The sequence below is a fragment of the Myotis yumanensis genome, unplaced genomic scaffold (genome assembly GCF_028538775.1).
Source record: "Myotis yumanensis isolate MYYU_CA2020_CCGP unplaced genomic scaffold, mMyoYum1.0.hap1 SCAF_2, whole genome shotgun sequence".
Taxonomy (NCBI): domain Eukaryota; kingdom Metazoa; phylum Chordata; class Mammalia; order Chiroptera; family Vespertilionidae; genus Myotis; species Myotis yumanensis.
The window spans coordinates 85,767,324-85,793,675 of NW_027223753.1; the positions used below are offsets into that span (position 1 = coordinate 85,767,324).

Sequence of the window (26,352 nt, forward strand, 5' to 3'; positions counted from 1 at the left end):
TGTCCACTCTGAGACTCGGGGGGTGGTGTTGGGGGCGGGGAATCACCCCAAATCTTAGCAGGGTCGTTTGCTTCACCAAATGATAGGGTAACTCCAGCAAAGAAGCAGACTTATAACAGCCAGATTGGTCTTTATAGCAGAGGCCTCTGCTATTGGGCTGTTCGTTTTATTTCTTTGGTGCAGAGTAAGACACCCATCTGGTAAGTGCAGGGATGGTGGGCCTCAGAGTGAAGCACAATGAGCTTGGCCTTGAGAAGCATTCCCAGGATGAGCCAGATGCTTTGGAAAGACGGAGGGAGAAAGAACAGGAGAACAGTCCCATTGCTGTTGACCAGAAACAGAAAGGGTGTCAGGAAATGTCCCAGGAAACCTGGGCATGGCTAGAAGACGCTACCTGCAGCGGACCCTCAGGATTTGGCAGGATAATCTAGCCTCTCTCTCTCTCTCTCTCTCTCTCTCTCTCTCTCTCTCTGTAGGGTGGGGGGGGAAGGGGGAGGAGGGAATGATGATTTGCAGCTGACTGGGAAGCAGCACAAAGGACATATTAAAAATTATTTCCATCTGACTGAAGTCAATAAATATTTATTTTTTATCCCATTGGATGCTCACTAATTGGGCTGCTAAAAAAAAAAAAAAAGTAAATAAAAGGCCCCAAAGTGATTATAGCCCAGATAAGGTAATATGGTACGTACATTCATAATCATAATACGAAGAAGACTATAGAATGATGTAAGAGAGTTACAACAAAGGCTACAAGGGTGTACCACTGAGAAAAAAGATCAGGAAGAGCTTCCTAAGTGACAAGCCAGTGAATGCAGACCTATCAAGGTCATTATTTAAGTGGGAAAGAGGAGGAGAATGGCCCAAGGACAGGTAATGACAGGCAGAAAGGACCGCAGGCCTGGCGGCGTTTCTGGAGTGTCCCTTTCAGGGAAAGCAGGGGTGGGAACTGGTAGTGGGTCATGCTGGTGATGCTGAGGTGATATCCAATAGGGATATATTGATACCCAACATGCCTCACTGAGATGTTTATACTGAATAATTCAAGAAGCTGTTGAGCTCACTGAAGCTTTTGGGATCGAGAAGTTTTTCTTAGAGCTATGCCTTAGGAAGCAAAATATGTCAAGAGTGTCAGAATGGTTTGAAGAGGGAGACCTGGGCCCGAGAGAACACTTGGCAGGGTCTGGGAATCTACTTGAGAAGCGCGAAGGGCCGAGTTAGAGCAGGAGTGATGGGAATAGGGAGGGTGCCGCTCATCAGAAACCTGTCACAGGCAGAATGTGCAGAATGTGCTGATTAGATACGGGAGCCTGCACCAGGCGAAGCTGGCTCCCTTGCAAATGGCCGTGCCAGTCACGGGGATGCGGGAGACGTGTGTTGGTGGGGAGTAGGGGTGGGGAGACGTGTCGGCAGGTTCCCAAGGGAGCCGCAGGCAGAGAGGTCCTAAGACAGGGAGAAGTGTGGGCGAGGGCCTGGGAGCCCAGAAATGGGGCTAGTTGTGGATGGAAACGAGTCACTGAGGGAGAAAGAATAGTAAGAGCAGAAAAGCAAACTGAGGAAAGACGTAAGGGGGATGTTTACTGAAAGCTTACATTTCCCTAATTCTGAACTTCACTGAGAAGAGTGGCTCTAAAACAAACTTTTACCCAAGGCTCAATTTAATAGTTGGTAATCAAAAATCAGAAAAGAACAGAATTATCCAGTTAAATACAAGTTTCTCCAAGAGGGAGTATGCAAGCTGTACCCTTTGGCACAGTTGGCAACATAGAACCTCTTCTTCATAACGCTGCAAGTGGTGCCTCAAAGTTCCAGACAGTCAAAGGGCGGACAAAGTGTCACTCAAGGGCTTCCATCTTTGATAATTAGTTCGTAGCACTTTGACCTCATCCGCCTTTCTAAGTAAAAACGACTTTAGAAAAGAGCAATTCTGTACTTTGCCTTGTAAATAGGGGACAGAACACTGGGTTAGAAGTAAAATGATCATGGAGGAGGTTGAAGAGCATTCCAGAGCATTCCGGCAGAAGGACTTGCATGAATCAGGCAGGGTAGGTGGGAGGGGCACATTTGGGACCCACAAGCCATCTGGGAGAGCTGGAGTGCAGTATGGGATGGGGTGCCTACTGAGAGAAGGCACCGGAAAGCAAGGGGCCAGGCTGTAATGAGCTCCCTGTGCCCAGTAAAGGGGCTAGAATGTCACGCTGGAAGTGACAGGGATCCATAGGTTTCTAAAAAGGAGAGAGATGTGAGCGCATGGTCAAGGTGACCCTTTTTTTAAATTTTTATTTTAGAGAGAGAGGAAGGGAGTGAGAGAGAAACATCAATTAGTTGTTCCACTCATTTATGCATTCATTGGTTGATCCTTATATAAGCCCTGACCGGGGATCGAACCTGCAAACTTGGTGTATCTCAATGACACTCTAATCCACTGAGTTACCCTGCCAGGGCTCAAGGTGCATTTTTATGAAGGTCATCCTGTCCCTGAGGAGAATGGGTTTAAACAAGCTGAGGATGGATTCAAGGAAAGTACTTAGAAAGAAATTAGATCCTTGTAGGAGAGAGATGGAGAGAGACCAATGGCAACCAGAAATAGAGAGGAGGCCAAGAGCAGATCAACGGGGAGGAGGCTGAGAGCAGATCCAGTTTATTGACTGTTGACTCTGTACCTGGCATCTTGCCAAACAATTGCACACATTGTCTTGCTGCTTCTGCCAATAACCCTATGAGCAGGGTGCTGCCAGGCCACCTCGTCTCTGTGGCCTTCACACATGGGCCTTGCCCACGTCATGCCTGGTCCAGCCCTCCGCCTCGCTCACTCAGCCACAGCCACCAGGGCTGCTTTTCTGGCTCCTGAACAGGGCACTCTTGCTCACTTCAGGGCCTTTGCGAGCCCTCGTCCCTACATGGAGCCTCTTTCCCAAGTGTATAGCTGGCTCATTTTCATATAGGAAGTACTGTTCATGTGCTAATTTCACCAAGAAGCATTTCCTGACCCACTCCATTTAAAAGATAAATTAGCCCTGGCCAGTGTTGCTACATGGTTAGAGCCTCGGCCCACACACTAAAGGTCAAGATTCCAGGTCAAGGGCACATACGTGGGCTGTGGGCTTGTGGGAGGCAACCAGCCCATGTAGCTCTCTTCCATTGATGTTTCTCTCTTTCTCCCCCTCCCTCCCTTCTACTCTCTCTGAAAAAGCAATGGAAAAAATATCCTAATGTGAGGATTAATGACAACAACAAAATAAATTATATATATATATATATATATATATATATATATATATATATATCCTATATAATAAAAGCCTAATATGCTAAGTGTCCGGTCGTCTGGTGGTCCATTCAACCAATCAAAGCATAATATGCTAATGATATGCTAAGACCACTCAACTGCTCACTATGATGTGCACTGACCCCCAGGGGACAGACACTCCAACCGGTAGGTTAGCTTGCTGCTGGGGTCTGGCCAATCGGGACTGAGTGAGACGTGCTGGACTTGTCCTGGAGTCTTCCCATGGTCCCTCCCCGGCTGGCCAACGTCCCACGTCTCTACCAAGCCCTGATCATGCACTGGCAGGGTCCCTCAGCCTGGCCTGCACCCTCTTGCAATCTGGTACCCACAGGCCAGGCCAAGGGACCCCACTGGTGCATGAATTCATGCACCAGGCCTCCAATATATATATATATATATATATATATATATATATATATATATTCCTTTCCTGTATCAACCTGCATTTATAGCATTTACCATAATTTCTAATTATCTTCTCTGTCTACTTTTTATCTGTGTCCCACTTCTAAAACATACTTCATGAGAGTAGGAATCTTATTTGTGTTTCTTTTTTAGGTTTAAAAAGAAAATATATTTAGATCTTTATGCCAACTATTGTAATAAGTGGTTTCCATATATGAACTCAATTCTCACATGCATTCCTGGAGACTGTACTATTACAATTCCATTTTACAGGTGAAAAAACTGAGGCACGGAGAGATTAAGTAACTATCCCAAGGTCAGGCAGCTAGTAAGTGGCAAAGGCAAAGCTGGGACCCCACTCTTAAGGACATCCTGTAACATCAACAGTCCTCTCTAGGCTGGATTCGGTCTTGTTAAGCCTGGGCATCTCCGCCCGTAAAAAGGAGGTGAGGGATCCAACTGTCAGCCTCTGCCCAGGCGCAGGCGAGAGCACAGCTCTGGGGTCATCTCCACGGTGGGCAAGTCCGGGAGGCAGAGGCTGGGGGTCTCTCAGTCTTCTTATTTGTTTTATTCACTACCATATCCCCATACTAATGCAGTTCTCATGCTCAATAATAACAATAACAACAATTATAAAAATGAACACTTAAAACATGTGCTGGTCCAACTCATTTAAGCCTCACATATTTGATATAAATATTATTATTTTCTCTATTTTATAGATGGGAAGCTGAGGCCCCCAAATTTAGGCAGCTTATCCAAGGTCACACAGCCTGTCAATGGCTGAGGAGGGATTCAAATGCAGGCAGTATGGCTCCAGGGCCCATGCTTCCAACATCTATGCTACACTGATACCCTGAGACTGCACTTTAAAGTGTCAGGCCACAGGCTGGTGATGGAGTAGCTAGGATTCCAAGCTGGTTCTCTTCACGCTCCAGGGAAAGGCAAATCAACAGGGATCGGGGTGCTGAGAACTAAGGAGAGCGACAAGCCAGTTTGTAGGTCTGAGCTAACAGAGGATGGTGTTGAATTCAGGGGCACACAAGGTGAGTGTAGGAGCTGACGTCTGAGCGTGTAGAATTTGAGGTGCCCGTTGCCCATGCCCTTTCCTTTACTGTGCTTTCTGCTTCTTAGCAGGGCACCTTACTCAACCCTCTGATCCCACCTTCACATCTGTAAAATGTGGACTTAAGTTCCAACTGGACAAATTCTTGGGAAGATTAAGCTGAGGTAACGCAGACCCACAGGCAGACATTCCGTAAACATTAGTTTCCTCATCTTTCCGCACCTCTGCTCACATGAAAAAGCCAAAAGTTCAACAACAGCAATAGTTTTAGCAACAGCTGGAGGGAGTGAGAAAATAGGCTAAATACCAAGATGACAGAAGGAACAAGAGAATATTATTCTTGGGTGGGTCTAAGTATATAATCATCCCATAAGCTTAATGAGACTTACAATTAGCTAAATTTCATCTTTTGGACACTTTTACTGAAATAATTAAATGAAGACTTTGTAAAATTAGGTTCAGTTTTATGTAAATATATAACATTAGTCTTACCTCTCCTTCCCCTAGATCAGTGGTTCTCAACCTTCCTAATGCCACAACCCTTTAATACAGTTCCTCATGTTGTGGTGACCCCCAATTTCATTGTTACAAATTGAACATAATTAAAGCATAGTGATTAATCACAAAAACAATATGTAATTATATATGTGTTTTCCGATGGTCTTAGGCGACCCCTGTGAAAGGGTCGTTTGACTCCCAAAGGGGTCATGACCCACAGGTTGAGAACCGTTGCCCTAGATGTTTCCTTTTATTCTTATTTCTTATTAGGTATATGTAATATTTGTCTTTGGACAAGTCACATATTTTAATTATAAATTTTCTCATCTGCAAAATGGGAACAATAACTCTCTTACAGGGTTCTTATAAAAATTAAAGGAGCTAATATACAAGAAATCCTTTTGCAAATTAAGTACCATCCAAATATAATAAAGGAACATTATTAAAAATGTGTTTATGAGGAAAAATGTGTTTATGCTCACTGAGCTCATGCCATTTCCACAGAAGCAGTTCAATGAGGATTCTCCAAGTTAAATAGCTCAAGTGCTTACAGCTATGTATCTCATTAAATCAGTGATTTTCCACCGGTGTGCTGCCAGATTTTTTTTAATAAGTCTTTATTGTTGAAAGTATTACATATGTCCCCCTTTTTCCCCCATTGACCCCCTCCAGCCCCCACCCCCGCCTCCCTCCCCCCTCCCCGCCCCTAGCCTTCAGCACCCTATTGTCTGTGTCCATGGGTTATGCATATATGCATTCAAGGTCTTTGGTTGATCACCTCCCCGACACCCAACCTCCCCCACCTTCCTTCTGAGATTCCGCACTCTGTTCCATGCTTCCATGTCTCTCCGCCAGAATATTTAGTCGGGGGCACCGCCCTCTTTTCCCTTAAAATTGTCAAATAAAAAAATGACAACAACCAATACAACAATAGCCGTCTGTTGTGAATACATCAAAATTATACCTATTTTTTGGTCAGATTGGCAAAATATATAATATTTTTTGGTGTGCCGCAGAATTTTAGTAATTAGTGTATGTGCCATGAGGTGAAAAGATGGAAAATTGCTGCATTAAATCTTGCCCCTCTGATGTGTGCAGATGGTCAGGACAACTCTGCCTGCAGGACAGGGAACCACGGTGCAGTGCGCTGTGTTGCTGTCTGCCCAGCATCACCCTAAGTAGCTAGTTCAGTGATGGCGAACCTTTTGAGCTCGGTGTGTCAGCATTTTGAAAAACTCTAACTTAACTCTGGTGCCGTGTCACATATAGAAATTTTTTGATATTTGCAACCATAGTAAAACAAAGATTTATATTTTTGATATTTACTTTATATATTTAAATGCCATTTAACAAAGAAAAATCAACCAAAAAAAATGAGTTCGCATGTCACCTCTGACACGCGTGTCATAGGTTCGCCATCACTGAGCTAGTTAGTCATTCCCCACCGGAGCCTGCCCCTGACCTCTAGCTCTAGTGTGAGAAAGCCGCCCAAGAAAGGCTGGCCGGCATGCTTCATCGCCCTGATTTATTTAGGGATAGGGATCTGGACCCAGCCTAACAAACCCGAGGACTCCCCCGAGCTATTGCTAAAACTCTCAGGGGAAAGACTTCCCTTTCCCCCAGAAGTGCCCGCTGTCAGAACCAAACAGCTGAGGCTATTTCTGGTCGTTTCCGACACCCTGTGGGAGAACCTGCTGCAATGAGACCTCCAGGGACAGAGGCAGAGAGACAGGGTGGCCAACCTGCCCAGTCTGACATTCCTGAAAGACCCATTCCCAGGACCCACCCTCAGACCTGGGCAAACAGGGATGGCTGGTCTCCCCACAGAGAGATGACTTGCCAAGAAAAAGTCCCGAAAATATTGTTTCAACTTTGGATCCAGCTTTATTTGGAGTCCATCCTTGAACATCTTAATTCTGTGACTCAGTAAGTGCTGGTGTCTGTTGAAGCAACTTCGAGTTGCATTTCTGTCACTTGCAACTCAAAGAGTGACAACACATTCCCAAAGAATGTGCACATGTAAATAAAACTCAAAGTTTAAAAAGCAATATAAATCAAAGTATGAAGCATGCTATTTTTAGGATTGAAAAAAAAATGAGGAAATGTGATCATGTGGTCACTTTGATGAAGGAGCTTTGAAAAAATGTATACGAAGTGGCAAAAGGAAGAGAAGCAAATGAAAACATTATGGAAGAAAAACATCATGGCATGAGAAAGGTCAGAGTCATGCATGAGTGAAAATTCACAAGAACAAACTTAGGGAGAAAAAGGAGCTGAAGCCAAATCCTGTAGCAGCTCTGCCTCCTCAGTAGAGACGGCCCCGCCCTGAGTGGGGCAAGAGGACAATGTAGCCATGGGAAGGGAGAAAACCAGAACACCAGGAGCTTCTGCAGATGCTAAACAATTCCACAAGACTTGAGGCAAAAATCTAAATAGCCACTGACACCCTGCCCTGGAGCAGGTAGGGAAAAGAAAATGCTAGAGGAATAACCAGAAAAGATAGGGAAATGGGCTTTTCTCAAGGTGACATAGTAGCAACAATTACGAAGTTCTGAGAAGTTAGAAAATATGTGTGCACCAGCACTGGGGCGGGGGGGAGGTACTGCTGGCAGAGCAGGATGTTTTGTATTGTGAGTCAAAGAAGTTTGTGCTCCTGGGTTTCCTTTGAGAATATGGCCAGAGGGAGGGGTCTAGACAATATGTCTGTCCACCAGCCACAGAGGACAGACTGACAGCCACTCTGTCTGGCCTCCCTGAAGAAGGAAGTGAGACTGGGGCTCCCAAGGGACTTGTTCTGGCCCCACCATTTCTATTTCTAGTGCAAAATGGGGAAGGCCTAAGCGTTGAAAACCAAGGGGACAGTCATTTTCTCAATAGAAAGGCCAGGTAAGAGCAGCGTGAAGATACTCGATTTAGTGCTACCTCTGTAAATGTCTTCTTTGAGTCCCACCAATTTTAAACGACTTTCACGTTGTTTTCTGGTATCTCATTATCGGGTACTCACAGGGCTGTGCTCACCTGCCTCCCTGGGAAGATGGTCTCTTGGCAGAGCTCTCACCCCCAATTTCCTGCAAGGGAAATGGAATGCGTTCGCCACAGGAAATGGGCAACTCGGAGTCCAGACTCCCCAGCACTTTCAGCTTCCTAAGAATTCCCGATAGCCGAGAGCTGGGTGTGTATGTGGTCTGGACATTGCATCTTCCGTAAGGAAAAGCATGTGTAGGAACAAAAGGGGTCTTCCCACTGGGGCCCTCGTTTTGTAGCTGGGAGGTGTGAGGTTCCAAGAGGAAGCCAGCCTGCTACGCCGAAGACCTATAGCAAACATGGTTTTCTCTCCTGTGCCTTTCTAAGTATCATTCTCAGTCTCCCACTTGGTCTATTTGATTAGGGCTGGGAAAGGAGAAAGGGGCTAAGGAAAAAAGGGGGATGGTGAAAGTTTCTTTCTTCCTTCATTTTCTTACACTGATTTGACATTGATAAGACTGACCGTCCCTTCTGTCAAAGTAATCACAGACACTTCATGCTAAACAAAACCCATGTTTTTCTTTTCTTAAAAAGCGACAATTCAGGCTTTGCTAAATTACGAAATGCTTTCGTCTCAGTATGATAGCTAAGGAAACACATGGCTAGGACCAAACTTTTGTAAATCTGAAGGGAACAGTGAAAATAGAAAGGGGATAAATATTTAACTATAAAAATCAGCCTCTAAGTACCTAATAATCTCAAATTCAATGTCAACGATGGAAAAAAAACACGGGAGAAGGAGGTCAGGCAAAAGACAATGTGCAGGACAAAAGCCAGCCCTGGCCCCCAGGCCAGTCACCCGGGACTCAGAGCCCAAACACAGTATTTCCCAGAGGTTACTGGAGTGTCTGTCGCCCAGCAGGCCCTGCCCTGCAGCTGAGAGCACCTACCAGTGTTTCCAACTTGGCAGTCGCCCAAGAAGCAGAACAATGATTGCCTTTCTCTTGCCATAATAATGCTGTCGAGTTCATCAGAGATCCATTTTGTATTTTTCATTGAGTTCAAAGCATGCTGTTTCCTTCAGGAGAAATCCTATTGTGTTTTTTATAGTTTTAAAAATAGTTGATCTACTTGATTAGTAAAAGTAGGAATATTTTTGACGAAAAAGAAAAGAGCTTCTCCTAGGGCCTCATTATTTATCTGAAGTAAAAAAAAAAACAACAACCCACAAATATATATACATACTAGTGGCCCAGTGCATAAAATTCATGCACATTAAAAGGGGATTAATTAGAGGAAATATTTTAATATTGCTATTTGCCCTTTCTCTATAATAGAAGTGTCAGAGATGAAAGAAAATTAGTAAAATGTATATGAAAATCTTCCTCCTCTCAGAGTCTGGGGCGCACTGCATGACCCAAAGTCAATTCCCCACCCATCCGCGGTGCCTCAAAATCACGTGAGACCCAGACCCAGCTGGCCCCACCCTCACTGGGCAAGATCCAGACCCGGCCGGCCCCACCCTTGTCAAGCCCCGCTGGGTGGGTGGCATGGCCTGAGGTCCCCCATCAAGCCCTGCCGGGCAGGGGGCACAGCCTGAGGTCCCCCAGCTTGGGCTGGGGCAGGGGGTGCGCCTTGAGGTACCCTGTCAAGCCCCATCGGGTGGGGGGCACAGTCTCAGGGCTCCCATCAAGCCCCACCTGGTGGGGGGCACAGCCTCAGGTCCCCCAGCCTGGCGTCAGGGTGGGGGGCACAGCCTCAGGTCTCTGCTGATTGCTCGTTAAGGCTCATTACAGGAACTCGGCCTCCGCTGTGGGTGCAGCCATCTTTGTGATGGTGTGGCGGTCAATTTGTATATTCCCTCTTTATTAGATAGGGTGTGTGTGTGTGTGTGTGTGTGTGTATATATATATATATTTTTTTTTGGTAAGTCTACACCTATGATATGGTACAGGCATGAGTCCATATATTTCTTAGTTTACTGGGAAACAGCTGTGGTACCATAGTAAAGCCTTATACTTTGCCATTCATTCATTCATTCATTCACTCACTCACCTAATATATATTTATTGAGCATTTACTATGTGTTCTAAACATTGAGGACACAGAAGTTAATAAGATAGAAAATGGCCTGACTTCATGGAGCTAATGCAGAGGAGGCCAAGAACAAACCTGTGCAAATAAGTAAATATGACAATTCCAGAGGGTTATAAACTCTTTGAAGGAAAGACAGGGTGGGGTGGTCAGCTCAGAGGACATCTGGCTGACAAGAAGGAGCCTGTGCCTGTGTAGGGGTAGGCAGGAGAATGGGCGAGAAACCCTGGGGTTAGAGCAAGTTTGACAAATTTGGGAGAAAGAATTCTAGCGGGGATTGAGAACAATAATATCTATTGTGGTAAAGACTTCGTAGGATGATAATTGCAAGAGAACATGATGAACTGCAAAGCAACACCATTGAAAAGTATTATTTGGGGGGGAAAAAAGGACACTTATGTAATACCCTTTGTAATACTTTAAGCGAAAAATTTTAAAAAAAAAAGTATTATTTGGCTGTGCTACAATATTGTTTTATCACATAAAAAAGCATCATTCTGCTTTTAGAAATGGTTAAGGTGAGAACTGTGTGTTTCAGTTTTCATCTTCTACTCAAATGAAAAGAACCAGGCCTCGAGAAGCCCTTTCAAGGGTGACATCACCATCACGCCAAATACGGAGCTCACATACCTGGAATCCTATTGAGCGTCACCCAGAAATGCTCATCAGGACTGAAAGTGTCCTTGGACCACTGGAGCAGATCAACAGCCCGTGGGTCATGGAGAACAAAGTTGGAAAATTCTCTTGACAGAGCAACATAGGCAGAGCCGAAGTAAATGGTGAGGTTATGGGGAGGGGGCGGCTTCAGAGCTGCGGTTCTTATCACATAGGAAAGCTCTTTGCCCAGATGCTCTCGGTGGACGTATTTAGTCCGTCCAATAGCATGAGCCGGAGGCAGCACCCCTGGGGTAATGTTTTTCCCTTTGAATCCTTTCAGATATTGAACTATTTCCTTGTTGGTTTTCAGGGGGAAGTCTTGCCCACAGGTGTTGATGGCGTACTTCCACGGGACCTTGGAGGCCACCAGGTCTTTGATGCAGTTCAGATCCGCCTGGAGCCTGGAGATCCCACCATAGACAACCGGCTCCATCTTGGAAGCCAGAAAGGCATTTGGGAAGCAGCTCAGCAGTTGCTCCACCGCATCTTTAAATTCAGCTGTTGCCTTTTCGTCCACATGGACGCAGTAGACATTTTGGGGCATGTAAATAGCTCTGAAGAGCCTTACAAAGGTATCAAAGTTGTGATGGATGACCATTATATATGCCAGAGGGAAACCAGCCTCTTCTTTGGATAACGGGGCCGTGATGTAGCGGCTCTGGGTCAGATATTCTCTGCAGGAAGACTTCTGATATATCATCAGTTTGTCTCGCCACAGGAAAGGTGTTTTGCCTTTGATAAAGGATGCGCAAACTTGAGTCAGCATCAGAGTGTCCGAATTATTCAGCCTCTGGAAGCCTTGCTCTCCCCCAAATATGAACACATAGAACACGATAAAAATTATGACACAAGAGACAGAAACTATAAAAAGGTAACGCATCGATGAAGACATGCCTCACAGAAGAGCAAGATTTCAAAGCCGGTGGAAATCTGTAAGTCTTTTCCCAAACTTACTTTTTCCTCTGAGTTCTTATTTTGGTACCTGCTCCAGCCATTTCTACCCTGAAGGAGACGCTGGGAATTTATTCAGTTTCATGCCGGGAGTCCAGATGCAGGCTCCGTCCCCATGCTGACATTAGCAACTGATCCCGCCTGGTTCTCTGCCTCTCTCAAAACGCCTTTGTCTAAATCCCAGCAGCAGGTTAAGCCCAGCCTTGCTCCCTCCCTCTGCTTCCGGGCTGGCATCTGTGAGCTGTTTCACTAAAACTCTGCTAACTGCTTTCCCCTGCAGATTTCCTTTCTCAGATCTCTTTTCTTTCATTTCCCATTCCCCCGCCTCTCCTTCTCTCCCCACCCCTTGTTATTGCCATTCAGGGAATTAGCACAGTGAAAGCCAAAGTTGAAAGGATGTGTGCTGGCAGGCGTGCGTTTGCTGCTAGTCATCCGACTGGCTGCGGCACTCACCCCTCTCGCTGCTCAGGGCAGTGATCCATCCATAACCCGGTCCCTCAGCTCTCCCAGTGTGATCCACGGGGTATAATGTAGCCTCCACTCTCAACTATGCTGCTTCAATGAAAACAAATAACTGAGGTGACAAGGAAAATAAAGCTCATCCATCCTGGCTCCTCCATAAAGCTTTCCTGCCCCGCCCTACCGTGTTCAGCTCCAGTCCTGGGGGATCTGAATGGCAGGGATCCTGGCCCTGTGACTTTGAGATCAGGTGACAGCGCCTCTTCTCCCCCTTCCAGCATCCACCGTGGGGCCTGTCACAGAATGTCGGGGTCACAGGAACAAGTTTCGAGCTTCATACCCTGATTTAGATGAGACCTTAAAGCTTTACTTGAATCCTGGCCACAAGTAATAGTTCAGATTAGGGAACCTTGGGGCTATTCCGGGTTTAACCACCCAAAGAGCATCATCAGACACTGTTCCAGCCCAGTTAAGTGTCTCAACCTCCTAGTCCTAGGAGATGAATGTTGGTTTCCCTATTTGCAAATAATAGTGTTTTGGCTAAGGAGTACCAAGCTCTTCCACTTACAGCGGTTCTCAACCTGTGGGTCGCGACCCCTTTGGCGGTCAAACGACCCTTTCACAGGGTTTGCCTAAGACCATTCTGCATATCAGATATTTACATTATGATTCGTAACAGTAGCAACATTACAGTTATGAAGTAGCAACGAAAATAATTTTATGGTTGGGTCACAACATGAGGAACTGTATTTAAAGGGCCAGAAGGTTGAGAACCACTGAAAAAGGTTCTTCCACCGTTCCCTTTTGCACCAGTACTTTTTAAATGTAGATTCATATATTTTACTTAAAATTACTCGGAAGCACCAGTTCAACTACTAAATGCCTTCCCATTGCTCCTCATTGTTTATCTGAACTAAATGCCTCAGTGCCTCCACCCTAGTCTCACAATGGAGACTGAGCCCCACCCCACCTCATGAAGAAATCCTGTCCTTTAATGCACACTCTCTCCTTCCTTTTGACAAGTCTCCACCCTGCTGTCAAAGAACTAGAACAATACAGGTGTGGGGGTTGCCTGCTTTCAGTCAGCACCCACCCCCACTGAACGGCACAGGGCTCCCTGAGCACACCGTCTGCTTCCTTCTTCTCACTGTCGCTGCTCCCATTGTGCATTCTCCCCGCTTGGACATTCTTTCCTCTCTGCCTTTCCTCTCCTCCTTCTTTAAGACCCATCATAAATACACTCTGCGTAGCCTCCACCATTGGATTTGTAGGCAAAGTGGAAAAAGAAAATGCAGCCATTATGTGGGTAAAGCAGATCAATCTCATCCTTAGTGTTTCTAAGGAGTAAAGCCAAGAAAACAACTGAAAGTTCAGGATAACAGAAAATGCAATCCCAAGCTTCTCTTTTTCTAAATAATTCCTTTAAATATTAGGTTATTGTATGTTCTGTTTCAAAACAACCTAGAGTAATTTCAGTATCTAGTTTGGCAAAGCCTGTTGACTTAGAATGAGTGTTAAAAATATTTATAGTTTGCCCTAGTCACTTTGGCTCAATGGTTAGAGTGTTGGCCTGCGGACTGAAGGGTCCCGAGTTCTATTCCAGTCAAGGGCACACCTCAGTTGCTGGCTTGATCCCCCAGCCCCAGTCTGGGCATGTGCAGGAGGTAACCAATTGATGTCTCTCTCTCTCTCTCTCTCTCTCTCTCTCTCCCTCCCTCCCTCCCTTCCACTCTCTCTAAAAGTCAATGGCAAAATGTCCTCCAATGAGTATTAACAGAAGACAAAAATATATATTTGCAATTTGACCAAGTGCTCAGTATACAGATATAGTATACTGTATCTGTATACTATATCTGTATAGTATACAGATATAGTGCCTAATTAACTTATAAGTTAATTAGGCCAACGGGGCTGTTTACATGATTATTTCCAATTAGCCAATAATACAGGGGTTCAATATACACAGGCATTAACAATGTTTCTATAGTAAGAAATGTAGACACTGGACAAATTAAGAACTTTCATGATACTTTTGTATTCAGTCCATTACTTCAAATGCATTGTTTTGTGTGCTGAATATATACCTGTTTTTCCTCTCTGCCCTTTCAGCTGTCCTTGGGCCAACTTTCCCCACCCTCAGGTTCTGTTCTTAAGAAATCCCTAAGGGGGAACTTTTTTAAAAACCTGTTGCTGCAAAGAGCAAGGCTGTTACCTTTCCTTCCTCATAGGCATCTGGTCTGCTTATCTGAAATAGACCCTATGCAATTGTTTTGCTACTGAGACTGAGCAACTCGGCCCCCAACCTGCCTTTGGCTGCAAAGAACTAGCTCATCCCTTTGAACTCTCACAGCCCTGACAACCGCACCTGTCCCTCCTCTGTAAGCACCTATTCCCGGACTAGCTAATTATTCTGGCTAGACATGTTTAACGCCCCACCCCCTCACTTCCTACCCCCCGTCCCCCAGGGCTACTCTTCATTCCATTTAGAAGTCTTTACTTTTTGTGCACTTTAAAGACCTTTTTCCAGTTGTGATACTATCTAGAACACGGTTCCAAAATGAAGAGGGTGTCCTTTCTTTGAAATGATGGGAGACTCAGATCCCAGTGAAATAAAGAGATAATCAAAGGGGAGAAAGAGAGTCCTCCGACACTGGGCCCCTCCAGGCCTGTGTGTGAAGGGGCAGGGGAGCACGTGCCTGGTGCTGCGAGCCCTAGAGGAGGAGGTGGGGGAGCTGCACGGCTAGCGTGCTGCCTGCCAGGCTGTCAGGCCTGTGAGGGAAGCGTCAGGCGGTGGTGGAAGACCTTGTGTTGTGCTGAGAACTTGAATTTCATCCTGCTGCCAAAGGAGCACCAGCAAAGGTTCTGGGTGGAGGGCTGCTCCCCGGGAACATGTGCCAGTGGAGGAGGAACAGTAGCAGAAGAAACCATGGTGGGAAAGTACACGGCAGCCCATATATATACGCATAATGCGCACATTAATAATAATGAAAATATTAGATGTAAGTAAAGCCTCTGAAACTGTGAGGTAAAGGTGCTACCTACTCCTTAATCAATAGTGTGTCCTAGAAACAATTCCAAGGCTCTAACAAGGCTTTTAAGCCTGTAGATATTCACAGAACATCAGATACTGCATATTGGTTGAGGTTTTTCTTAAATAAACGAAGATAGGGGAAAGATTTAAAGTCCCAGGGACATTATGGAATTTATGATTGGGAATTAGAGGAAAGTCTAGACTTATTTTTCCAACCCCTCAACTTTGTAATGTAGAAGTATGTACATTACCATATTTATACTATTTATTTACCCATTTATATGTGTTGAATGAATGAATAAATGAATGGAGTCCACAACCCCCATGGTTCCAGGTGCCCCTGGGTAAAAGGGCCTCAATTAGAATTGGGAACAGAGCAACTGGTATCTCTACTTTTGACAAACAATAACTCTGAACAGCCTAACCTGATAGATTAAATGACCAAAGACACACAACTTTGAATCAAATTTCTGGGGGAAACCATGAAAAATGTGTTTCTTCTTGTGTGTCAAGAAAGGGTTGTCTACTAACTCCCACAATAATACTCACAGGGCCTGGTGCAAGTCACTATCCACTTTTCACTGGTTATGTGACCTTAGATCCTGCTTGCTTCGCCTTAAATAGGATGTTCTATGCGGTGCCTTCCAGCTTACGTGAGCTGTGTAACTCGGTATATGTGAGGTGAGTTCGCTAAGCACAGTGATGGAATTCAAGTGTGAGTACGGCCCCTGTCCTGTAGGCCTCAAAATACCTACAACAGAAAATATAACCAACAAAACAGGAAAGACTATGGGTAAGTTCCAAACCCGAAGTTATCTACTAAATGTCATGGGAGGTCAGAGGACAAAGATGGTTAGAAATGGAGCCTGACTGGTTAGAAAGGGCTTCGCTGGTTAGATTCAGACACGTAGAGCGTGCAGGAGGCGGTTCAGTTGGAGAAATCATAAGAGAGCAAGAACACAGAAACAGGAAAGCAAAGTAGAGAACGTTCCTGGGAAGAACTGTTGAATCGGAGCTTCTCAATTCACATGGCACCAGAGAAAACCATTTAAGTCAGTAAGCCATTGTCTCAAAGTGCCAGGCAGGAGTGCCGGGCTTGGGCCTCCTGTTCCTATGACAGCCCCGCAACTTGACGGGGCCTGTGTTCAACGCGTACTGAATGGGTCCAGAATCATCTGGGCATTGGAAAATGCAATTTTCAATTACAAAGAAAAGGAGTGTTGAAACCTATGTTTATATAAGCTTTCAATTTATATATTAGAATATCATGGGCTAAGGCCTCCGTGATTTTTTTTCCTTTAAGCCAATTTCTAGTTATGCGGAAGTATAGTTTTACTGTACCTGTAGGCTTTTTCATCTCTTCCCTTTCAGGGTCCGCCTACAGAGACCTAACTATAAACACACATAAGCACTGACCTTTATTCGCACCTTCTTGTGCATCTTACCTTTGTTTAATTGCATGTACTAATTCAAACTTCATTATTCTTTCATAATTGTTCTGGGACTTGTTTTTCCATTCTCAATTAACTGCTATTCTTTAGTTGGGAAAGAAATGGAGGGAACACAGGCTTGAGCAGAAACACTGGATTTATAATGTTAAATAACAGCAAAAAGGTCACTTGAAGGACTGGCTCCGATAAAATTTGTTGAAGTAGCATCGAGAGGTTAAGTAATATTTGCAGAAAGGTTAGGTAAGTGAGGTGAGATTGTATCAATTCTTGGGCTCACTGATGGCTGTTCCTTGAAAAACCATTTCTGTGTGGTTTGCTTTGTGATTATAGCATGTCAAGTGACTCTGGGAGTCATGCTTAATTATAAAATATCAGGATTAATTTTCCCCCTTGAGCTAAGAATAATTCACCAGAAAAGACAGCCACGTGAGTAATTCTGTTCTGTGTAGCCCGATGGTTTGTAGATGGAGCCTTCTTTTCTTTTTCTTTTTTTAAAATAATGACGACCATGATGTTAAAGAGGAGAAGGAAGGAGACATTTCCAAGCACACCTTTAACTGAAATGATAATTCTCCCATAACGGAGTGTCCTCCAGTGGGGGTCACCGGGGAAAACCCTCCTTCTCCTGGGACCCAATCATTTTCACTTTCTATACCATTCATCTAATTAGCAACAGAAGGAGTTGTTGTCTAGATCACAAAACCCAAAACATTATTTCAAATTCTCACCTTTGAGAAGGGCAAGGAGTTTAATATATAGAATTGTAAAGGCCTAGGTGGCAGGTCTGAAAGGTGGTCATGCTAGATCATATCATGGTACTGTGAGCTGAAGTGACCTGCATCTGAGTTTGATGTAACAATGGTATCATGGAAACACTTCCTGGTTGCTAAGAAAGCTAAGCAAATACTTGCAAAAAACAGTGCACAGATTCAAATAGGCACATTCAAAGCACGCACAGATAGGCGACAATTTTCTGGCAGCATAAATGTAGCAATTAGAAATATGAAGAACCTGAAATTTAGGGCATTAGAAAATGAAAAATAAATTACCCAAAATAAGTCACAGCTAATTATCATTTCAAGATGAAACTTACCATTAAATTTACATGTGGAAGTTAATATCTTAACCCTAGCAGAATAACTGACTCTATTGTTTCACCAAAACATTTGTTTTCAAAATTATTCAGCCAAACTAGGGGTGTCTATGGCTTGGGGACAAGAATAGTTTAGATTGCCCTGACCAATTTGCTCAGTGGTTAAAGTGCCAGCCCAAGGACTGAAGGCTTATGAGTTCAATTCTGGTTGAGAGTAGGCTTGATACCTGGCCCCAGTCGGGGTGTGTGCAGGAGGCAACCTATCGATGTGTCTCTCTCACATCAATGTTTCTCTCTCTTTGTCTCTCCCCCTCCCTTCCACTCGTTTTAAAAATCAATGGAAAAAATATCCTTCGGTGAGGATTACCTCCCCCCCTAACCCCCCCCCCCCCCCCCGCAAAAAAAAGTTTGCAAACTTCTGTTTAACATTTCATCACCAGAAAGGTTTGTTAAAAATACAGGTTACAGCCCTAGCCAGTTTGGCTGAGTGGATAGAGTGCCGGCTTACAGACGGAAGGGTCCTGCTTCAATTCCAGTCAAGGGCACATGCCCAGGTTGTGGGCTTGATCCCCAGTAGGGGGTGTGCAGGAAGCAGCCAATCAATGATTCTCTCTCATCATTGATTTCTATCTCTCTCCCTTTCCCTTCCTCTCTGGGGAAAAATAAAATAAAATACAGGTTACAGGGCTCTGACCCGAGAGGTCAGTAGGTTTCAGATGAAATTTAATAGTTTTCTTTTCTAACAAGGAATTGGGACCAAAGTTTGGGAACCAATGGATCACAGACCAAAATTCTTTGATTTTTTTTCTCAATGACCACACTTGATCTATTTTCCTATGACTAGGCAATTTACTATATAATAAAACAACCAATGTTTGGCATGAACCAGCCTATACAATTTGGAAATGCTTAATAAACATGAACTCAAATGGTGGATGATTGCCCTGGTCAGTTTTATAAATAAACTTATAAAATTTTATTATGGAAAGCAATCAGTACTCCTAGGAAGAATGAAAAGAATGAAAATACAGAAAAGGGGCTCTTATTTAAATGAGAAAAATCCTAGGAGCAAGTTGTCCTGCCCTGAATGCAGTCTCTAATTTACTGTACACCGCACACCTGGGCATAATCCCAATCTTTCACAAAATGTGGAACAGTACTACTTACTGACAAACACTGATGTTTTGAGGATCCAGTGCACCATAAGCTGAATGAGAGGAGGGTATAGAAGAAGTCAAATAAATAAATAAATAAATAAATAAATAAATAAGAAAAAGGCAGAAAATACCAAATATTGGTGCAGATGTGGAACAACCCGAATGCTCATGTACTGCGTGTGGAAGTGTGAATTGGTACAACTCTGAAAAACCAGCAGTCTCTACTAACGCTGAGCATAGGCACATCCTGTGACCCAGAAATTCCATTCCCAGGTATTTATTCGACAGAAATGTGTACATGTTTATGAAAGGACTTATAGCTCAATATTCACTCCAGCCATACTCATAATAGACCCAAACTCCCACCAACAGTTATTACAGATCAGGGTTTCTCAACCTTGGCACTATTGGCATTAGGGGCAGAATAAGCCTGTGGGTGCTTCCTGTGTATTTTAGGGGTGCTACTGGCATTTAGGTGCCACTAGCCGGTTTGGCTCAGTGGATAGAGCATCGGCCTGTGGACTGAAGGGTCCCGGGTTCTATTCCAGTCAAGGGCACATGCCTGGGTTGTGGGCTCGATCCCCAGTGTGGGGCGTACAGGAGGAAGCCGATCAATGATTCTCTCTCATCATTGATGTTTCTAACTCTCTTTCCTTCTGCCTTCCTCTCTGAAATCAATAAGATATATTTTTTTAAAAACTAATTCAAAAACCCTTTGTGCTCATCAACACAGAACTGAGTGCCAACTGTTAAGGGACTTGTCATCTAGATCAGATAAGGATGGAAGAGGCCCTGCTCTGACAAACAGAATGTATGTTACAACAGGGTACCAAGAAGTATGAGTGACAAAGCTGACAGCTGGCATTAGGGGTTATCACCCCAACTTGCCCAGTGAGGAAACTGAGACTCAGAAGGTCACTGCTCTCCCAGGGAACCTTCCTGCCCAGGGTCACTGAGAAGGGCTGCCCCAGGACTTGAATGTGAGCAGCTCTGCTCCAGAGCATTTCGCTCTCAGTCACCATCCTGTGCCCAGAAATGTCTAGGCCACAGCACCCAGATCCGCTTCCTGGAGAAAACATGAGAAATAAGGAGAGCTGCTCACGTTCAGTAAGACACATGCATTCTTTGTCCAGCACTCCGTTTCTTTCTCTCACATTCAATCAATAGACATGTGTTGAAAAGACACCTAAGCCTGAAGCACCGTGACATTTCTTTTCCATTCCTGCCAACATATTTTCTTTATTATTCAGAAAACCATGTGGACAAATCTTTTCCTTCCAGCTATTATTAGGATTGACTTCCAAATTCCATCTCCCCAGCTCCCTCTTCAGGTGATCACGTTTCTGTATGGTCTGACCAGTCACAAGCAGAGGGCCTGATCCAGGGGACACCTGGGCCCATGCAAAACTGGGTTCCAGAAGGCCTGGCTCTGTCCACGGTGCTTTTTCTAAGTCTCTCTTGATTAGCCTACTTTGAGCATGCTGCCTGTTTTCTTCCTGGGGTCCTAATGCTGTGGCAGAATGCACGGGAGAATGATCAGCCAGCACTCTGAGGGAGGAACGTTTAACCTTTATTTCGCAGATCTGTTAGTCCAAGAGAGTTTCGGATCCAAAGCCTGAACTGAATTCCTGGAGAGGCTCTGACCTATATACCTCCTCCTGTGGTGGGCCCCTGAGGGTCTCCGTAGCTCAGCCTGAGTCAGCTGTGGAGGGCCCTGGGGTTAGGCTCTGCAGCTCCACCCAAGTCAGTCAGAGTGGGCAAGTAGGACTACAGTTTGTTGTTGTTGTTTTTTAAATAAACTTTTATTGATTTCAGAGAGGAAGAGGGATAGAAACATCAATGATGAGAGAGAATCATGATCAGTTGCCTCCTGCACCCCCACAGGGAATTGGGCCCAAAACCTAGGTATGTTCCCCTGACTGGAATCAAACCTGCTACTCATCAGTTTGTAAGCCGACACTCTATCCACTGACTCAAAACCGCTAGGGCAAGACTACAGTTTTAGCCCTCCCCTCCCCCCCATTTTCCTTTTCACTGACTGATACAATAATAAAAGATAACATTGAGGTAATACTTATCAGGTGCTGGGTACTTGGTCAACATTTCACGTTGATTACTATTTAATGCTCACAACAACCCTAAAGTAATAAATGCAATTATTACCCTCATTTTACAGATAAGCAAGCAAGACTTTATTACCTAAGGTCATGAATTCAGGTGGCATTAAAGCAGAACTTTGAATTTATACACTTATATACTTAACTGCCTCCTAATACTAACAGATTTATAACGGTATTTGAACTCATTCAGAGCTCCTGCTTTCTTCCCAGGGACCAAGGCTACAGCTGGTGAGAGGTAGATCTGTATGTCCTGGGAATAAGAATAGTTTAATTTGCCAACCGTGGGGAGGACTGAGACAATACTCGAATGCACTGAGGCTAATGGGAGCCAGGTTCCTCACTGCTGGAGAAGGAAGTGGAGAGCATTGACCCCGTGTTGTTGGATTACAATTATAGATAGTGTGAAATTGTGGTTTTTAATATATATTTAAAAAATTAAAATATAGATGGGTATGCATGAGTGAATGTGTGAGATGAGACAATGTGTGAGCTGGAGCACATGTCTGAGTGTGTGTCATCGTGTATACAGATGTGTACACATATATGTATTTTTTTTCTAGCTTTGACCCCTGAATGGTCATAGAATTAATAATGCCCAGATCTCCATTTTGATAGGAAGGACTATGCAATAAGAATAGAATCACAGTTGATTAATAGCTATTCCTGCACTAACTATAGATTTTTCTTATAGAATCTTGTTAACTCTGGAGCACATGTTGTAAGAAGAAAGACAGAGTCCTAAAGATAAGTGGCCTTGAAAGAAGATACATTTGAAAGTAGATCAAGAGCAAAACATGCCTGAAGGGAAAGAAATGTGTGAGGGCTAATTTTCCCAAGGACAATTATACAAAGCACACCCTGGGAACTCATGTAGTTTTAGGTCCTCTCCCACCTCTGACCCTCTATGAAGGCTGGCGTGAGTGGAGATATCAGAGCGGTTTCTCTCAGGGTATTATGCCTGCTGCTCTCTTGGATCACCAGCCCTCTGAATATAAACAAAGATTCAACTGTGTCTCTACTTGTTGACTCTGGTAGTGATAGGCAGTGGACTCTTTGTCTGGCTTCAGTTTCTAAATATTATTCTCTACTAAATGAGATGAGGATTCCTTAAAGGAGATGGCTGACTCCAAGACAGGGACAAGTTAAGTACAAGATTAACAGAATATCTCCTTGAGCTAGAAAGTAAGGAAGTACTCAAAGAATAATGGGGACATATTAAAAAGACACAGAAGTCAGCATTGAAGGGGCCCCACAGGCCAGGTCGGGGACATTTGAGCAGCAAAATAAGTATAAATAGTAATGAATTATAATCCATTGAGTAAAATGGGAATCCACACCCATAGGGATAAATATAAGTAAATAAACAAACAAAGCAAGTAAGCACATGGGGCGAAGAGAAGACCCTACCTTATTGGTGAATGTCAACTAATAATCACAGAAGGATGGAGTTAGAAAAAAAATCACAATTTGGCAATCACATGGTAATAATTGGGTCAGGCAAGAACCATCCGTGGATGGTAGAACTGGAGAGTGAACATTTAATGAAGGACAGGATATCTAAATAGTCTGAAAGTGTCTGCCTACAAAATACTTAGTAATTACTTAGTAGTAAATACAAAATACAAATTTGCCAGGTACCATCTTAATGAAATGGCAAAAGTTAATAATGCCATGATCAGAACGAAGCAGCACGGCATGCTTCTACAACATTATTTCTCTGGTATCTTTGCCCAAAAGACATAACTTGAATCTCATCATGAGGAAACATCAGACCTGCACCCTCAAACATGATGAAACCTTGAAAGACACAGACTGAGAAATTGTTCCAAATTAGAGGAGACTAAAAAGATATGACAAGTAAGTGTAGTTTGAGATCCTTAATGAGACCCTAATTTTATGAAAGACATTATCAGTACAACCAGAGTTACTGGAATACGGTGTGTGGATTAAAGAGAAATGCTGTAGAAGATGGCGGCGTAGGTAAACACCGGAGACCGCTGCCGCAAACAACCATTTCAAAAATACAACTAAAAGACGGAACGGACATCACCCAGAACCACAGGAAGGCTGGCTGAAGAGAGACTCTACAACTAGAAGGAAAGAGAACAGCAAACCGAGGCTCAGAGGAGGCGCAGTGTGGAAAATACAAAGGTACCGAGGTGCGCGCGCAAAGCGGGCTGGTGGCTGAGGGCGCGGTTGTCGTTTTCGGTCGGGAGTGAGTCTCAGACTCTGGGCTCCAGATCCGGGCGAGTCTCTAGGGACCCAGACTTAAACGGGAGAAGCGGGATTATCCGGCATCAGTTGGAACCTGAGGGCAGCTTTCTCTCCGAGGTTTGCAGCGGCTGCCGGGGTTCTGAGAAGCAGAGCCTCTGGGAACGGGACTGAGAGCGGCCATAACTGCTCCCTCCGCCCGCCCTGTTGATCCCGCCCCACCCAAGCCCTGCGCACAGCCATTTGCCGATCGCCTCAGGCAAAGGCTGGATTAGCGCCTCCCCAGAAGACAGACGTTTTCCACACAGCTGATTCCTACAGCCAGTCGGCCTGGTGGTCAAATCCCTCTAGTGTTAACTACAACAATTAAGGCTTGGCTAGAACAAGACTGCGCACAGAGACCACAAGGGGGTGCACCAAGAAAGCATAAAAGATGCGGAGACAAAAAAACATGACAGAAATGGAGGATATGGAGCTAAGAATCGCAATTTTGAGGGCTTGCTATAAACTTGAGCAGAGCCTCACGAAAACTAATGAGACCCTCGATGCTACGATAAAGAAATTAGAAAGTAAGCATACACGGACTGAAATAAAGAATATTATACCAAATAGCAGACCAGAGGAGCACAAGAATCAAACCAAAGATTCGACAAAAAACACCCAACTGGAAAAGCAAAATGAAAAAAGAATCCGAAAGTGTGAAGATAGTGTAAGGAGCCTCTGGGACAGCTTCAAGCGCACTAATATCAGAATAATAGGGGTGCCAGAAGATGAGAGACAGCAAGATATTGAAAACCTATTTGAAGAAATAATGGCAGAAAACTTCCCCCACCTGGTGAAAGAAATGGACTTACAGGTCCAAGAAGCAAAGAGAACCCCAAACAAAAGGAATCCAAAGAGGACCACACCAAGACACATCATCATTAAAATGCCAAGAGCAAAAGACAAAGAGAGAATCTTAAAAGCAGCAAGAGAAAGAGACTCAATTACCTACAAGGGAATACCCATACGACTGTCAGCTGATTTCTCAACAGAAACTTTGCAGGCCAGAAGGGAATGGCAAGAAATATTCAAAGTACTGAATACCAAGAACCTACAACCAAGATTACTCTATCCAGCAAAGCTATCATTCAGAATTGAAGGTCAGATAAAGAGCTTCACAGATAAGGAAAAGCTAAAGGACTTCATCACCACTAAACCAGTATTATACAAAATGCTGAAAGGTATCCTTTAAGAAGAGGAAGAAGAAAAAGGTAAAGATACAAATTGTGAACAACAAACATGCATCTATCAACAAGTGAATCTAAGAATCAAGTGAATAAATAATCTGATGTACAGAATGAACTGGTGATTACAATGAATCAGGGACATAGAAGGGGAATGGACTGACTATTCTTGGGGGGTGGGGGAAGGGGAATGGGAGATGCGGGAAGAGAATGGACAAAAATCATGCACCTATGGATGAGGACAGTGGGTGGGGAGTGACGGCGGAGGGTGGGGCGGGAACTGGGAGAAGGGGAGTTATGGGAAAAAAAGAGGAACAAATGTAATCAGAACAATAAAGATTTAATTTAAAAAAAAAAAGAGAAATGCTGTATCACTTGATGACTGTACTGTGGTTATGCAAGAGATTATCTTTGTTGCTGGTGTTAGGAAATATACTGGTAAAATGTTATGGGTTGGGAAATGTGGTGAAGGGTATAGGAGAGTTCTTTATACTCTACTTATAAGTATAGTAATTTTGAAGTTAGTTTAAATTAAAAGGTTGAAAACTCATTAAGATCTTTAAACATTTTCTATATATTCAAAGAGTAGTATTTTTATTAAATACATTGCTTCAGCCATGGGAACTTCTGAAAGGCAGCATGGTAGATTAGGCTGATCATAAATTAGGGGTCAGGCAAACCTGGATTAAGTCATTCTACTGTGTGGAACCCTGGCTTCCTCATTTGCAAATTGGAGATAACATCTACCTCCCTCAGTGGATTTCTGTGAGGCTTAAGTAAATTAACCAAACGAAATATCATGTTGGGACTTTCTGCTCCCTCCTTGAGAAAACTCTTGTGCTATAGGATGTCCTCAACAGTGCCAGTATTGGAGTGTGGAAATAGCCCTTTCTGTACAATTAACATAGGCCACTCATTATAGCATGATTCTACTGAAAGATAGATGCTGGGTCACTGGATTCAGTTCTTCTCTACCTTTTTAAAATAATTTTTTTAAAAATATATTTTATTGATTTTTTACAGAGAGGAAGGGAGAGAGATAGAGAGTTAGAAACATCGATGAGAGAGAAACATCGATCAGCTGCCTCCTGCACATCTCCTACTGGGGATGTGCCTGCAACCCAGGTACATGCCCTTGACCGGAATCGAACCTGGGACCTTTCAGTCCGCAGGCCGACGCTCTATCCACCGAGCCAAACCGGTTCCGGCTAAAATAATTTTTAAAATTGATTTCAGAGAGGATGGGAGGGGGAGAGAGAGATAGAAATATTAATGATGAGAGAGAATTATTGATTGGCTGCCTCCTACGCACCCCCCACTAGGGATCGAGCCCACAGCCTGGGCATGTGCCCTGATTGGAATCAAACCATGACTGCCTGGTTCATAGGTCAACGCTCAACCACTGAGCCACACTGGCTGAGCTCTTCTCTACCTTTTATAACCAAATGAAAACTTGCCCTTCTGGGATTTTGAAATCCAGTTTTAATTTGGGATGGTATATTAAGGAAGTACTTTTTAACAGTTTCTCACCATGATATATTGAAAGCCCTCATTTGTCTGGCACCTATAAAAAATAATGGACAAAATTCTTTCAGCCAGAAGTGTCTGTCCAAAGGGTGTCAACTGCCCTGGGCCTTGTGTGCTGTACACACTGCTGGGTCTGATATGTTGCCAGTCAGC

At 44.1% G+C, this 26,352-nt stretch overlaps 1 protein-coding gene across 2 annotated transcripts in view; it reads right to left on the bottom strand.

Moving 5' to 3' along the window:
- GCNT2 (glucosaminyl (N-acetyl) transferase 2 (I blood group)) overlaps positions 1 to 26,352 on the bottom strand; it is a 97,561-nt gene that overhangs the window by 58,795 nt on the left and 12,414 nt on the right. Inside the window, exon 1 of one of the 2 annotated variants that reach the window (XM_070405744.1) lies at positions 10,947 to 12,773. The exons of the other annotated variant lie outside the window; for it this stretch is intronic. Coding sequence (XP_070261845.1) covers positions 10,947 to 11,865 — 919 coding nt within the window. The 5' untranslated portion in view covers positions 11,866 to 12,773. Of the gene's footprint in view, positions 1 to 10,946; positions 12,774 to 26,352 lie in introns of those variants that run through there. 2 annotated transcript variants of the gene reach the window in all.